A 16,345-nucleotide genomic window follows, 5' to 3' on the forward strand; every position below is an offset into this window, starting at 1 on the left:
CCCGGCCCGACGCTGCCCCCGGGCCGGGCTCGGGCCTAGATTTTGAGCTCGAAGGTCGGGCCGGGCCAGGCCCGGGCCCGTCATTTTTGCGCTTTCCTGAAGGTCGGGCCGGGCCGGCCCAAAGCCCGACGGGCTTTTAGGTGTTTGGGCCGGGCTCGGGCCCAAAAAACAGGCCCGTTGGTCGGGCCGGGCCGGGCCTGGGCCTGGGTTTTTTGCGTCGGGATTGGCTAGGCCCGGCCCGAAGCCCGGCCCGGCCCGAGGTATGGCCAGGTATAACCAGACACCAGTCTCTCTTCCTCCTCTTGATTTCCAGTGCGGGACCCACTCTCTACTGATTCCAATCAATGTTTCCCAGCTCAGCCCATAACTCCATTAGGAATGAGCGCGTAAGTGTAGCATCTCCGGGCTGTAGCCTGTAGATGTTCATAGCTTGCCACCGCCCCAACCAAAAAGGACTCCGTCGGATCTGGTTGATGTTGCGCTCCGCTTTGTTTCCAAGAAACTACTACCGTCAAAGAAAAACCGGACAAGTTAGTTGGTGAACTCACTGAATCCACACACACGGTCCCCGATTTTAAATCGCTCGACGGACTGGACTCTCCTCTCTCCCTTAATCATTCACCGGAGCGTACGAACCCAGCAGATCTCCCAAGAATAAACAGTGATAACTCATAAATATAGCAGATTAGGAGCATCTTATTGGCTGTCCTGCCACAGGCCGCCTCTGTACTTGTTTAATCAAGAACACCATGGAAAAAGTTGGCCTAATGATCTACAAGTTATTTATTTGCTCCCTCCTGTCCTGCTCAATCATTTTGGGCTGGGGAAGGGGAATCACAGATGAATAATCCATGGGCGTTGCAGGTTTCTTCCTCTTCTTAACCAAAATTTTCTATTTTCTCGCCTTCCGTAAAACCGCTGCGCCGGACTGTTTACATGAGCATCAAGGACGGTTGAGAACGAGAAGAATCAAAACAGAAAAAATCACACATTACAAGACGCCGAAATGTAAACCACGCTAGAAGGGTCTAGAGCTGTGAACGCCCTGACATGTCAAACGATGTGTGTTTCCCCTGCTTCTTTCTGTCAGTTCACGCAAGAGTAGGCTCCACGCCGGCGCCTTGTCATGTGGACCGAGGCTGGAGATTGACTTGTTATCTCCAGTCGGCGTGTTCCTTTAACGTTGGTGTTTGTTTGTTAGTTTGTATTGTAGTTGTTGGATCTAAAGTTTGGTGGATCTGAACATATAGAATCGGGGGCAGCAGCAAGGACTACTTGCCTCAGCTATATTTCCTCACTCGTCTCAATGATTGCTGACATTTCTACCTGTCTTACCCTACTCCCTAGCTTCCTTGTCAGCTCCTCGGCCGCATTGGTATATTTGGAGAAACACCATACCTACGACGACAAACCAGAGTTGCCGGTTTCCTAGGGCCGCTTTGGTTACCTGCCATAATTTGTCAAACTTTTTTTCTCTGTAACTTCTCATTTCATTTCAAGTGTGTAACAAGCCTGTTTTGCTGGTAAATAAATTGCTGGTTACAATGATATGTGGTTTGAGAGGAAAAAGTGTGATGAGACTGGCAACACCAATGTAGCAATGCCAAAGTTAGCCAGCTCAGATGTATAGCAACTCCTGATAACCAACCAAACATGCCCTGATTCCATAGGTTTATCTCCCAGCAAAAAGAAAAGATCCCATAGGTTTATCGTCTAATCCTGCTTCCAAAATTTGCAGATCTGTACACTGTAACACTTACAGTAGCATATAGGTCACCCATGTGTGGACAGCAGAATAGCTGAATTTGGGGTGCAAATATTGTACCCTTTAGAGTATTTTCTGGTCCTCTTTAGTTCACATAGCTTTCGAAATTTAAGTTCATGCGATTGAACTAAAGGAAGTGACCCTGAAAGTCAAAAACTTGCATCCCTAAGCTCAAAGGATTAATTGCAAAAAATTGTATTCACGTGGCATGTGAAAAAACGTCTTACCGAAAAAGGCTCTCGCCCGGTTTATATATAAAATAACCACCAACTTACAATCAAACTCGTTCAACTCGACACCACAACACACACAAGGCAAGGTACAAGGATGTTGAGAACAGCTACACTACCCCATACAACTCCATGCCATCTACAAGAAGGAAGAGAGGGCACCGCTGGAAGTCTCCGAAGCCCTCAACCGTGAACGAATCACTGCAAAGAGTCAAAGTTGTGCACGACAAACCGTGCACTCCAAGGCGGTACCTTCAGAAAGGAGACGACACCGTAGCACCGCCACCGCCCAATCAAGGGATCAAGATTTCCCTTGAAGCAATATGGAGGATGAAGAGGAACCGCCGCGACGCCTTCAAGAAGGAGATGACACCCATAGTCCCATAGGCATCGCCACCGCCGACAAGCCCTCATCTCCTTCGAGACAGAGTGCAGCAAGCTACTAGGAAAAATGTTGAGAGAGCCTTCGGTGTGCTTCAGACTTTGCTATTGTTCGTGGCCCTGCCAAGTACTGGAGCTCCAGGGTTCTATGGCAGATCATGACTTGTTGCATCATATTGCATAACATGATCATTGAAGACGAGAGCGATATGTCTAAGAACTTTCGGTACATCACCAACGGGACTCCGCTTGAGTCGGTGTACATACAAATAGGATCCTGCCATTCCTTGAGGAGCATCGCAAGACCGAGAACCGACAAGTTCATGCTTAGCTCCAACAAGATCTTATTAAGCATCACTGGCAACGTCTTAGCGAGACCTAATTGTTCTATCACATGCTATTTGCTACATTTGAACCATTCGGCGTGTTCAAATTTGAATAATTCGGTTTGTAAATTTTTGAATTCAGTTTCTAAACTATATTCATGATTTGCTTGAACATTCAAATTTGTGTTTAGTTTCTATATGTATGCTAATATGTAGTTGCAATTTATGCTAGAACTGAAAAAACAAAAAATTACTCCGTTATATGTAGGGGATCGGCTAGGTCCGGCCAAAACTTAGTGGAGTAAATATACTCCACGATTTTAGGGGGTCGGTTAGAAATGCCCTTATGCATACATATTTCTTGCATAGTTCACCCTTATAACTACGACATGCATTCTTTATAATTGTCCTGAATTTTCTAGACCCGCTTTCTGAAATTTGGAAAATTAAAAGAGCACACATGTGCTCCATCGGGTGCAGTAATTCGACGTCCGGTAATCACCCATTTGCCACTCGATCATCAAAATCAATGCCAAATCCATCTTACCATCATCCATTTACCAACCAATGCTAGGCTCATGCCCATCTTGCCCGGAGCCCTTGGGCCAAACGGCGACGCTGGTGTAGCTCTTGCCGTGGCGTACCGCCAAGTCCCCCTGCCACCAACATGAATGCCAATAACGGCCGAGCGCAAGTGTGCTGTGCTACGTAGCCCGGTGATAGATTCTCCCTTGACTTTGGTTTCACCGTACGTACGTCCTGCCGCTCATCACGCCCTAGCTAGCTATACGAACCAACAAACAGCGGCAAAGCGAAGGCGGAGATGAATTGCGAGGCCTCGCAGGTCAACTTTCCTAACCCTAGCGAAAGCTCGGAGTAGTAAAGCTCGGCCTACGCTACGTGATGCATGGATGTTACTGCTGCTGCTGGGAACTGTGTGGATGATGTTACCACTCTGGCAGGGAAAGGGAAAGTGCGTGCATGTCCTTGCGAAAAGCAGGCTGGCCGGTTGCGTCCATGAGTCCATGTCTGGTGCCTAAATTTCCTTGTGCGTGATTTGTTACCGGAATTCATATATGCCACTGCTTCTGTTCGGAAACTGATGACGTTTGGATAGTAAACGGTCGAACTTCTCTATCTTTGACGACTACTACCTCAATAATGATAAATTAGCTCGTTTGAGTTGCTTATTAGAGCAAGTACATGACAATTTTGTCCATGTGAAGGATAGATACATGAAAATTGAAGAAGGGTGTGCTCTCATGCAAGAGTTTAGTTATACGTGTGCTTCTATAAGTGACTAAATGATGACTATGGATGACATGACAACATTATATAGCTAGCAGTTGGTTGTACTACTAGGCATGCTCTTACGTGGAAAATTTCACGGTGAAATCTGCCATGGTTATTAATCTCCCACAATAAAAATCATGTGCAATCACGTGCCAACCACACGTCTAATCACACTTCCGATTGATTGGCATAGCTGTGACGGTACCCAACAATATTAGGGAAAAAAAAAGGGTAGTCTGTGTGGTACTGGCACTGAGGAGCCTGCAGTGTTAGGCACAACGCACCCTCCTGCATCCCAGAGAAGAAAGGCGACCTACTCGCTGCACATCTCTCGGCGCGTCGCTATTGTTGCATCCGCAGCAGTAGCTGAGGTGCTCTCGGTCTTGTATGAGCTTTGAGGCCCTGATCGTGGGCTTGGGGACGGAAAAGGCAGAGGCGCATATCTTCCCGCGCAGCGAAGGAACGGGGGAAAAGGAATGGGCATTGTGGATGATGATCGCTTTGTACGAGCGATACTGTGGGCTTACAGGTGTAGGCTGTAGCGGCCGCGGGAGGCTCGCCATAAAAGCTTCTACTATACCAAACATGCGGCCGGGTCGATCGACGATGGACTGTTCCTTCTCTTTTGTCTTTGGGGCGGAGGGGACACTGCTCCGGCTGCGCAAAGAGTGAACCGAAAGAAAAGGCCCTTTATTCGATTCATTCATTCACTGGCGTGGAGAGGCCATCCAGAATGTGGAATCTTCCTACGTTTTGAGTTGAACTAAAAAAGAAAAAAGCTTAGCTAATTCTTTTTTTTTTGCGAAAAACTGTCGATATATTCATTTTCAGTTATGGCAGTACAACGAACACTAGAAATAATAAAAATATGCATCAAGATTTATAGACCACCTAGCGACGACTGCAAGCACTGAAGCGAGCCTAAGGCGCGCCGCCGTCATCGCCCCTCCCTCGTCGGAGTCAGGCACAATTTGTTGTAGTAGACAGTCAGGAAGCCGTCGTGCTAAGATCCCATCAACGCACCAGAACAGCAACTGCCGCCGATGAAGAGAATTTTAGATCGGAAAGATCCAACCTGAAGACACATGAGCAAAGACGAACAAAGACCGGATCCGAGCGGATCAATCAAAGACAACTACCGACCAAATCTCGTGAGATCTGCCAGAGACACACGGCCTCCGACGATGCTAGACACACACTAGGACGGGGGCTAGGCGGGAAGAACCATATTCCATCTTCAAGAAGTCGCCGCCATCTCGTCTTCTTGAGCAGGACACAAGCTCTAACAAAACTTGAAGAAGCACCTGAAAACGAAGCCCTCCCGCCAATAAGGACCGGGATCCACCGCGCACCCATGGCCCTAAGGCCACAGGAGACGTGGAAGATCGGTGGTGCTTCCGACGGGAGGCAGAAACCCTAGCCGCTTTTTTTTAAAGCTTAGCTAATTCCACCGAGAAAATGAAAAAGGAAAAAAAAAGCTACAAAATGCAGGTGGTGTTTTATGGCCACAAAACGAAGTGTTGACCAGAAAACGCCTCGTTATCTTATGTTAGTTGCTGAGCCAAGAAGGAACTACTGCAACATGAGAAGACGTCTTGAGCTACAAACCAGTGATGAGAAACTGAGGGTGCAAGCAACATGATCTGCATCTGAGGAAACACCAGATTATAAATTTGCAGAAGACCGAGGCGAACCGGCTCCAATTTTTAGAGTCCCCTGTATGACGGACACAGGCGTCATATAAAAGACGAAACACCCATGCTGGCTTAAATCGTCCCGAAATGTAGCCGCCATTTTCATTAAATTTTCGGGTGAAAATATTAATTAACTGAGTGCATAAAAAAATAAAAATATATTTATGAATTATAATGTTTAAAAGTCAATTAAAAATCAAATGTGTATATAATGTTTGTTTATTTTAAAGAGTTCAATTTGTGTTTAAAAATGTTCAGTGTGCATTTAAAAAGTTCACCCTATATAACACAAATCACCATATATTCGAAAAAAAAATAGTTTATATTTGAGAAAAAATTGCTAAAAAATTGCTCGATGTATTTAACAAATACTCACCGTATATGAAAAAATATCACTATATATTACAAAAAGTTCAGCGTATGTTTAAAAAGGTAACCCCGTGTTTCAAAAAAGTTACCATATATTCAAAAAATATTAATTTATAAAACTAATTTTTTAAATTTAAAAATAAAAATGAAGAAAATAGAAACCCAAAATAATGTAAAAAAGAAATAAAACAAAAAGAAAAGATATACCTAAAACAGAAAGCCAAAAAGTAGGAAAAAAACCAACAAACAGAAGAACAGAAAAATGTACAAGAATAACTAAGAAAATAAATAAAATTAATTAAGAGAAAAACAAACACAGAAAACTGAAGAAAAAACGTACAATAAACAACAACAAGAAAACCAAAAAAAAGTAGCAGCGAAGCGATCCGCATACTGGGCTCGCCCAACTAGCCTCGCATGGGCGTCACAGGATCAATTTTTCGCCCACGGGCTCCAAATAGGATTCGCCCAATTTCCAAGCGAGCAAAGGGTTACCTTCTTTTTGAGAGCTAGCAAAGGGGTGCGTCATGTTTGGCTTCGACGGAGCTGGTTGAGCACATTCTGGCCACGGTGGAACCTGACGCAAAATCTTGGCTCTTCAGTATACTTGCTGCGGTATCACATGCAGAAATGATCCGAGTTGTTGTTACCTTCTGGGCGATATGGTTGGCGCAGAGGAAATTGATCCATGAAGGAGAGCACCAAAGCCCTTTGGCGACCTTTTCTTTCATCAATAGGTATCTCTCTGATCTAGCTTTGGCTCAACCATCACAGGTGTTATCACATGCTCGCCAGCCGCAGGAACAGGCAAGGAAATGGATCCTGCCCCCGCATGGATATGTGAAGATTAATGTGGATGGTGTAGTGTGTAGAAGCCCACCTATTGGTGCAGTCAGCGCTGTATGCCGGGATGGACAATGTGTGTACATGGGTTCTTCGGCTGTGGTTTTTCACGGGCTGACCGACCCACACATTTTGGAAACTTTGGCGTGTCGTGAGGCGCTATCATTAGGGAGGGACTTGCTACTCCAAAACATCACAGCGGCCTCGGACTGTCTCTCCGCCATCAATGACATCAACTCAGGAACTCATGGTATCACTGGCCCAATCGTCAGAGAAATAAAGGACGGTTGTGGTGATTTTCAGGCTATCTCTTTTGCTCATGAAGAACGTCACTTCAATACGGAGGCGCATAGTTTAGATAGACATGCTTTGCATTTGGGTGAAGGGCGCCATGTTTGGCTTCTACAACCCTTTGATACTCTATTTATTCCTGTAAACCGTTCCATTGATCAATAAAGCATTGCATGTTTTCCCTAAAAAAAGCAAAGGGGTGCATCAGCCACCGTGCCGCTTGTTTTTTTTGGCACACTTTTTAGGATTTTTATCTGTTTTTTCAGCTTTGGGCATTTGCTTGATTTTTTCTAGGCTTTGGTCGACTTTTCTTGCGAAAGTGATGTTTATTCCACGAGAAGCGAGGAAGCATAGTTGTGATTTCATGAGAAGCACAACTGTGCTTCCTGCAAAAGCGCAACATGTGCTTTCACGAGAAGCACAGATGTGCATCCTGAAGGAAAAAAAACACAACTATGTTCTCAGTTTGTTTGTTTTGGCAGTTTCTGTTTTTCTGTCTTCAGTTTTTCTGTGAATAAAAAGTTTGTCAAAACCTATTAACATGAGATCTGATTTTGAAAAACTCAACATGAAAAATTTAGTGATATAAATGATTCGTCATTTGAGCACATGGTTCAAACGATCAAATGTTATGAGAAAACATATCTACAGAAAAAGATAAAGCTCTTGGTTACATGCCATAGAAGATGAGAATGACCATTGCAAGGCAACCCATGTGTTGGGCTCTGCCTCTTGTTATCAAACGGACCAACACCAACCACTCTCGATGCCTTCACTGCTGTCCGCTACTGTGCTGCAACATTCTGGTAGGCGTCTGACAGAGATCGGACCATGATTACATGATTGTTACCAGTTCCGTTTCGTTTGTGACATGAGCCAGAGCTTAACTCGGTTTAGTTGGTATATATGGTACTCCCTCCAATGATACATATAAGATGTTTTGGATATTTCAATATGAACAACATACAAACAAACACAGTTCAAATGAATGAAAACACACTAAAACATGCGTATATACATCTGATTCAGGAAAAAGTATAAACATCTTATATTGCGGTAGTACGGAAAAAAACGGTTGTGCCATATAACACGTCCCTGTGCAAAGTGCATAAAACCCATGAAATGAATCAGAAATGGGAGTTTTATGTTCCAGCAGGTACAGACCATGTCCCACCAGATTGAGTCTCCCTTAGTCTCAGAACAACGTGACAAGATCACAAGTTCCCAAACAGATGTTTCAAATTTTATCACCGGAATATAAAGCAGACCCAAACCCCAATTTAACACACGCTTTTCAGCAATTGGCAATGGGATCTAGATTATAAAGGCAATAGTAGATCTTTGACACATTACAGTCGGCACTGGTAGCAAAAAGGTTGGAATAACAGATATCCCTGACAGTCACACAACAAAGAACAGCGGAGTACTTTCCTACATACGAACCAGACCAAAACATAGCACCTGACAGTCTACTCATCCTCCTGGCTGCGGAGCCTGGCAAGCTTGTTGGTAACCACGATGTCGAGCTGCGCAGCACGCTCAACGATGTCCTTGCGCTTCTTGGTGGAGACGTTGTGGGCGATCTCCGCACAGTAGGTCCTGGTTGCAAGAAACAAGGCATATTACGATTAGCATGACCATAATAGTGGAAGACAGTACTGTACAAGGCATGATAGACACCCATTACCTGTTGTGCATCATAAGCAGCTCCAGCTCAGACACATTGTGGACAACAAACTTCTTGAACTTGTTGGGAAGGTAGTGCCTGGTCTTCTTGTCAGAACCGTAGCCAATGTTGGGCATCAAGGTGCATCCCTTGAACTTTCTCCTGACACGGGAATCAATACCCTTTGGCCTGCGCCAGCTTTGCTACAATCAAAAATGAAAATATTGTTCAGTTCAAGCAAAACATTATACACAATAAACAAGAGGACAAGTCCAGAAGAGATGAAAAAACAAGATTCAACACATCTGAAATACCAAACAACCTGGCATCACCTGCTCCTTGTGGACTCTATAATGGACAATAATAATTTTATGACATTCAGAAACAATGGTAAATTACAAGCAGTTACCATCCTACACAATAAGTTGCCTAGCCATACTTGTACCATCGGACAACACAAAAATAATTATAATTGAGCAAAGCAACAAATCGCTTGCTGGCTTTGGTGTATGGGGGTATACTTGCAACAAAAAAATCATAGAACACAAAATAGAAGAATAACACACCAAGAAAATGCTGCTCAGCTCAAGGTTACATAACAGTGTAGAAGTAGTTAAGCTGAAAGGATCAGAGAGAAGGTACTAATCATGCAGAAAACATGACTTCTTGAGCGCACATTGGTAAACAAGTGTTGGGAGAAGTCTAAGCAAAGCATTCATACTTAGAATGAAGCCCACGCCTTTTTTTAATTCATCCCACTTCATGAAGACATGAATAAATTGCTGTAGAAGAGGTTGCGACAGCCACAGTACTTACTAATGTAAGGGCTAGGGCCCTCTTCATTTAACCCAATATTTGCTCAAGAAGATGTTTTCTTACTCAGACCTTTTACTAAGCCATCACTTCCTTTCTTCACAAAGTCATCAATAAAACAAGGTAAAACTAAAACACAAATGCCCGGCTAAGTGTCTACTATAAGCTTTCAACCCAATGCTCATTGATGATTTGATGTACAAGTGCAACAAACAATTTCAATTTAAACATTAGTCGTTCGGTTATCGAATTTGTGCTTGTTCATATCCTAAATGGTTTCCACCTTCAGAAAACACAATAAATTTCTACAGCAACATACGCTAATATCGTACAACACTATCGTGCTGAATCAACGACTTCAACACTGCCATTTCACAGTAACATAGCCTAAGCAGAAGTGGTAAATTTGGCATACAGCGACTACGTATCAAAAGTGAATAATACTACAAAACGTCAGAGACCTCCAGATTATGCAATGGAGATACTACAGCAGGCCATGAACCGCGGTAAACTTTGAAAGTTGAAACGACAGCATGCTTAACAATCGGGATCTAGAACCGGGTAAAATCAACTGCACGAAGCAATCAAAACATGAGGCACTTGTAATATCCACTACATAGAGGTCTTGGGGAAGAGGTAGATACCTTGAGGCCAATGTAGCGGTCGCTATGGGCCCTCTTGAAGTGCTTGACCCTCTTCTTCACGATCTTCTTCGTCAGAAGCGGCACCGCCATCTCTGATCTGTCGGGCAAAACCAGAAGAAGGGGTTCGAATCAGACAACGAGGCTAAAATCACCCGGAAAAACGAGGTGGGAGCTCGTCTGCGAGCTTGCTTGCTACCTTCGGGAGCGAACGGCCCTAACCCTAACACGAAGAGAGGAGGAAGAAGAGCGGCGGCGGGGATGGAATTGCAAGGCGACGCAGTCTTTATACCCTCCACAAACCCTAGTTACATGGGCTCGAATGGGCCAGTGCGGTCTAGCCCGAAAAATAGAAAGTTAAGCCCGGTACATTGCAATAACTTGCCCAGTTGCAGAGTGGGCCTCCGTTTCTAGAGGCGAGGCGAGAAATGTCGCCCTCCGTCTCCGCCGCCGTTCTCCGCCGCCTCGGCGACCGGCTCGGCCTCCGCCGACTCGCCACGCTCCCCGACTACGCGGCCGGCGCCGATGAGCTGCCGCAGCACCCCACCTCCAAGGACGCCTACTTCGCGGCGGTCAACCACCTCTCCACCATCGTACGGCGCGACTTCTACCTGGAGCGCACCCTGAACCGCCTCCGCCTGCCGTCCCCCTTCCCGCCGGACCTCGCGCTCCGCGTCATCCGCGCCGCTGCCCCCTCCGAGCCCCTCCACGCCGCCCGCTTCCTCGCGTGGCTCCGGGCGAAGCCCAATTTCTCCCCCTCCGCCGATCACTTCGACGCGCTGCTCCTCCCGCTCGCCCGCGCGCGCCTCTTCACCCACCTCTGGACCCAGGCCTCCGACATGCGCGCGCTCGGCCTCCCCCTCTCTCCGGCAACCTTTTCGGCGGTGATCTCGTCCTACGGCCACTCCCGCCTCGCCGAGCAGGCCGTCGAGGTCTTCAATCGCCTTCCCCACTTCGGGTGCCCGCAGACCACCGAGGTCTACAACGCCCTTCTGGACGCGCTCTGCGCCAACGGCAACTTTGCCGGCGCCTACAAGCTGCTCCGCCGCATGGCGCGCAAGGGCGTGGCCCCCGACCGCGCCACGTTCAGCACGCTCGTCGACGCCTGGTGCGCGTCGGGGAAGCTCCGGGAGGCGCAGGCGTTCCTCGACGACATGTCGTCCCGCGGGTTCCGGCCGCCGGTGCGCGGCCGGGACCTCCTCGTCGACGGGCTCGTCCGAGCTGGGCGCCTGGAGGAAGCCAAGGCATTCGCCCTCCGCATCACCAAGGAGGGCGTCCTTCCCGACGTGGCCACGTTCAACTCGCTCGCCCAGGCGCTTTGCGATGCTGGTGATGTGGAATTCGCCGTGGGTCTTCTTGCCGATGCTTCCAGTCGTGGCATGTGCCCAGATATCTCAACTTACAAAGTGATGCTACCGGCCGTGGCCAAGGCTGGCCGAATTGAGGAGGCATTCCGATTGTTCTATGCGACTATTGAGGATGGCCACCGGCCCTTCCCAAGTCTATATGCGGCGATCGTCAAGGCGCTCTGCAAGGCAGGTCGTTTCGCTGATGCTTTCGCCTTTTTTGGTGATATGAAGTCCAAGGGGCACCCACCCAATCGGCCTGTGTATGTGATGCTTGTCAAAATGTGTGTGAGAGGTGGTCGGTTCTTGGATGCTGCAAACTACCTTCTTGAGATGAGTGAGGCTGGGTTCGCGCCACGGGCGCCAACCTTTAACGTTGTAGTCGATGGGCTGCGGCATCTTGGGAAACATGACCTAGCCCGGAGGATGGAGCAGCTTGAGATGTCACTAAAAGGAAACTGAATGGATCCGGAAGTAGATGCGGTCTAGTGGGGCGCTGCGAATTGCTTGGTAAAGTTTCTGAATTACTAGGTTGGGCTCCTATCTTCTAATTGCATTTCATGACATAGGCCGCCAGTGCTATGCTGTTGGACTGTGACTGGTATGCTTGGCAAGTGATTTATTTGTTTTCGGTAGGAAGAATCAATGAATAAGGCCATCAGATAGCCTCAACTAATTTGCTCAAAATTGTGCAGTGTAGGTTCACAAGAAAAGTAGTGGTGGAGTAGGCACTAAGTTCAGAAGAATGTAAGTTTTGTGGTTGCATAGATAAGATTATTGAAATATCCATGGTCCATTGGTGTTTGATCAGGTGTTTTCACTGTTCAATTTAGCACCAACTCTGTGCTCCATGATAATTCAGTATAAAGATTGGAGCCATGCTACCTTGTATGATTTAAAACTGTATTGTTGAGATGTCACTAGAAGGAAACTGAATGAATCGGGAAGTAGATGCTGTCTAGTGGGGTGCTGTGAATTGCATGGTAAAGGTTCTGAATTTTCAGGTAGGATTCCTGTCTTCTGATTGTATCCTGTGACATAAACCAATGTTATGCTGTTGGACTGTTGGATATGCTGGTCAAGTGATTTGTTTGTTTTGGGTAGGAAGGATCAATGAATAAGATCATTGGATAGCCTCAACTAATGTGGTCAAATTTGTGTAGTGAAGGTTAACAAGAAGAGTAGTGGTGGAGTATGCAGTAAGTTGAGTGGAATTTAAGTGTTGTGGTTGCATAGATTAGATTTTGAAATATCCACTGCCCCATCGGTGTTTGACCAAGTGGACCAGGTGCTTTCACTGTTGAATTTAGAACCAACTCTGTGATCCATGAGAATTCATGTAGAATAAAGATTGGAGCCATGATACCTTGTACGATTTGAGATCGCGTTGTAGAGATAGGGCTGACTACTGATATTGTGTGCTGAAACCTCAAGGCAAATCACTTACCATTGCAAGGTTGAGGTCCCTGTGTTGTCTTCTGGACAAAAGAACAACACAGTATGAGTCTTAATGGGGGAGATTTCAATTTTTTGAGATTGACAGTGCTCCGCCTTTTTGTAGAATGCACATTTGCGGAGACAAAGTGATACTGAAAATGGTTAGCTGTTTGAAGTGTTCAAATCAGTTTATGGTGGAAGTGTTTCGTTGACCATGCATCAGTTTTAACTTTTAAGATAGTTTGGTAGTACATTGCAATTGATTCATATATGTCCTGCACCACAGCACCGACACTCTTCTTTAAGGATGAACAATGTGAGAATGGCCCCTGTGAATCAGCATACTGCATGAAATGATTGTTACTCGTCCTTTGTAATGACTATGATGAAGGTTGTTCTGCTTCTGCATAGCTGTTGGTTGTTGCTTTATGTTTTTTCCTTCCTTTTTTTGTGTGCAGTGTTTCAACTTTGCCCTTCGTGAGCATCAGATACTCGATTGGCATGCAGAATTGGACTTACCTTACAGTGTCCTAATACCTTCTGACAAGGAACCATCCGGGTGCACCCAACGAGATCAAAGCTGAATGAACCTATGTTGTTACATCATGTGGCCAGAATAGCCGGGCATGCGGTGGCTCGACGTTCACAAGCTGATTACAGGCTATTGTGTCTCCTGAACATACTACTGCAGAACTCAAGAACTCCCCAGTGATTTGGGGAAGGAATTTGCCTTGCGTTCGATGGTCTGCCTTCTGTATGGCGACAAACTACTGTCACGGCGGTGTTAGTAAGCGTATGGGCACGACTGCAGAAGGGGGGAATGCAGAGATGTTTTGAAATCAGGAGGTCAGCTATGAACCTATGACTGATCACACCGCTGAGGAATGCAAATTCGAGAAGCTGAGGGAGGAGTTGATGATGAGATACAACATTGTCTTGCATTTCATAGACTGGGAATCGATTTTTTTTCTTGTGAAAAAACATTGCTTAATGTGAATGTTGCAATGAACTGATATACCTTGTCTTTTTTCCCGACCGAAGGTCTTTTGAAGATGTATACATTGTTCAACTTTCCGTGATGGAAATTGTGGGTAAATTCAGTTGGTCCAAATACAAAGGCTCGTTCTGAAGTGCGAAATGCAAAACCACAACGTGTATGAATGATTTTGGTTACTTGCTTGTAAGTTAGTGGGTATCAATCTCGAGTTTGTCAAAAAAAAATAGTGGTATCAGTCTTGCATTATTTTTTTACCGGAACTGCAGAAGCTCGGCATTTTCATTATGGGGTAAAGCAAAACTGTACAGAGACTAGGAACTAGCCACGAGGAGGGAAAAGGAGAGGAAGAGCGTTAGAAAAAGATAGACAGAGAACTACCAGAGGATTGCGCAGAAACAGCAAAACATTACTAGAGGAGTGCGCAGAAACAGCAAAACGGATCACTCTGAGGCCTCCTTAAGGAGGCTGATTTCATCTCTGATAATCAGAAGAACGCTCTGAGGGGTTGCCCGCTTGTTATTGAAGATTCTCGCATTTCGTTCTTTCGAAATCCCTGAAGCAATGTACGTATGCAGCAGCAGTGCGCTCATCAATCTCATTCTTCTTTTTGTAAGGCACTCAGCATTTAGACCACCAATCCGAGAACAATTGTGGAGAGTCAGCCGCGAGTGAAGCACTGGGAAAGTAAGCTCCAACGCAGCACTCCCTCTTTCCGTCTATATAGGACCTAATGCATTTTTTGAGGCTAACTTTGATCAAATGTTAGAGCAATAATATATGGTATGCAAGTTACACAAAGCATATCGTTAAATTTGTACGTGAAAAGAGCTTCCAGTGATATAATTTTTACATTATACATATTGTGCATTATTAATCTTATTATCAATAGTCAAAGACAGTCTTAAAATACGCATTAAGCCCTATATAGATGGAAGGAGGAAGTAACAAATTTCCTTTGCAAAAGGGTAGCTAAGGGCATTTCTAACCGATCCCCTATAACCGGTTAGTGGTGTATATTTAGCTTTTTACTCCACTAATCGGCACCTAGTCGATCTCCAATCCAGCCTAACAGAGTATAATTTTACTCCTCTCCCTAAAAAAATTCCTATTTTTAATCCCTCTTTGCTCCGCCGAGTAAAACGACGCGGCTCTCCTCTGCTGCCTCTCCCTTCCCTCCCACGCCGCATCTTCGCCCCCGCCGCCCCTCATACCCCTCCCCCCTCCCCGTCGGCACCGGTCGGCCGCCGGGAAAGCCTTGTAGGCCTCTGCCGCTGTCCTCCACCACCTTCTCGTCCCGCCGTCGGCCAAAAATCAAGGGGATCTGCGGCTGCTGTCGTCGCCGCCGGATATGGCGTTTCGGGCCACCAGCGGCTGCGCCTTGCCATGGATTGGTCGAGAAGCAGACCACACAGCCCCGGCTAAGCCTCTGCGCCGCATGCATGTACCGCCTCTTCCTCTAGCAACTCTAATCGCTCCCGCCGTCGGTTCTCCGGCAACTACACGGCCGACCATCGCCCGGGCTCGGCGCTCGTGCAGCGGCTCACCGACTTGCAGCTGGCGGTCATACAATACGACGACTGCACACGACAAGTGGTGCGCCAAGTTTCTACCACGCTGAAACATCACGGATGGGTGTTCTTCAAATGCACAAATGATGGGGTATGTGCTTGTTGATTCGGTTTTTCACTGGATTCGGTTCAATTTCGGTAGCTCATTGATGCTCATCTATGTGTGTAGGATGATGGATGCTTGTTTTGGTATTGGAAGAAGAATACATCAATCTATTAATAGCACGAAAATTAGTAGATGTTTGTGCACTCGTTATAATTGAGGCTAAACGTGAGACTAGATGTGCGATTAGAGAAGAAAATAGAGGGGAAGCAACGTCTACTTTTTTAGAATCAAAGAAGAAGAATGAACTATGCAAGATCGATAATCCGCAGATCAACAATGAAGGCATCGAGAATATACTAATGCAACTAGTCAGAGTAGTTATGGAAGTTGGATATCTTCTAAAATGTCTAATTGCTCTTCTAGCAAAGAATTGGTGAATTATTATGTAATCGAATGTCGTTGAATGAAATAAAGAAGCAAAGAAATGTGTTTCGGTAGCCGAACTTGAAATGCAAATGAAAAAAAATACTCTGTTAAGTTTAGGGGATCGGCTAGGTCCGGCCAAAACTTAGTGGAGTATTTATACTCCACTAAGCCTTTTACTCGCTTAACTTTTTGGAGATCGGTTAGAGTTGCCCT

At 45.9% G+C, this 16,345-nt stretch overlaps 2 protein-coding genes across 11 annotated transcripts; one reads left to right on the plus strand and one right to left on the minus strand.

The window, feature by feature from the left end:
• Positions 1-8,483: 8,483 nt before the first annotated feature.
• Positions 8,484-10,671, minus strand: LOC123151619 (60S ribosomal protein L32-1). Its single transcript, XM_044571301.1, has 4 exons — positions 10,512-10,671; positions 10,316-10,412; positions 8,880-9,061; positions 8,484-8,791 (listed from the first exon to the last, which is right to left on the minus strand). Exons 2-4 carry the CDS (start codon positions 10,403-10,405, stop codon positions 8,662-8,664), a joined length of 402 nt encoding a protein of 133 aa, XP_044427236.1. The 5' UTR covers positions 10,406-10,412; positions 10,512-10,671; the 3' UTR covers positions 8,484-8,661.
• Positions 10,672-10,709: 38 nt separating this feature from the next.
• On the plus strand, positions 10,710-14,206 carry LOC123151617 (pentatricopeptide repeat-containing protein At5g18390, mitochondrial). Of its 10 annotated transcripts, none has more exons than XR_006475744.1 (3): positions 10,710-12,259; positions 12,359-12,405; positions 13,554-14,206. XR_006475744.1 is itself a non-coding variant. In XM_044571299.1 (2 exons), exon 1 carries the CDS (start codon positions 10,741-10,743, stop codon positions 12,118-12,120), a length of 1,380 nt encoding a protein of 459 aa, XP_044427234.1. In that variant the 5' UTR covers positions 10,710-10,740; the 3' UTR covers positions 12,121-12,168; positions 12,359-14,206. The 10 variants fall into 10 exon arrangements, 2 of the variants coding, with proteins under 2 accessions (XP_044427234.1, XP_044427235.1); XR_006475745.1 differs by having other exon boundaries at positions 10,710-12,189; positions 12,354-12,405; XR_006475746.1 differs by having other exon boundaries at positions 10,710-12,168.
• Positions 14,207-16,345: the final 2,139 nt, after the last annotated feature.

Source organism: Triticum aestivum, chromosome 7A, assembly GCF_018294505.1.
Source record: "Triticum aestivum cultivar Chinese Spring chromosome 7A, IWGSC CS RefSeq v2.1, whole genome shotgun sequence".
Taxonomy (NCBI): domain Eukaryota; kingdom Viridiplantae; phylum Streptophyta; class Magnoliopsida; order Poales; family Poaceae; genus Triticum; species Triticum aestivum.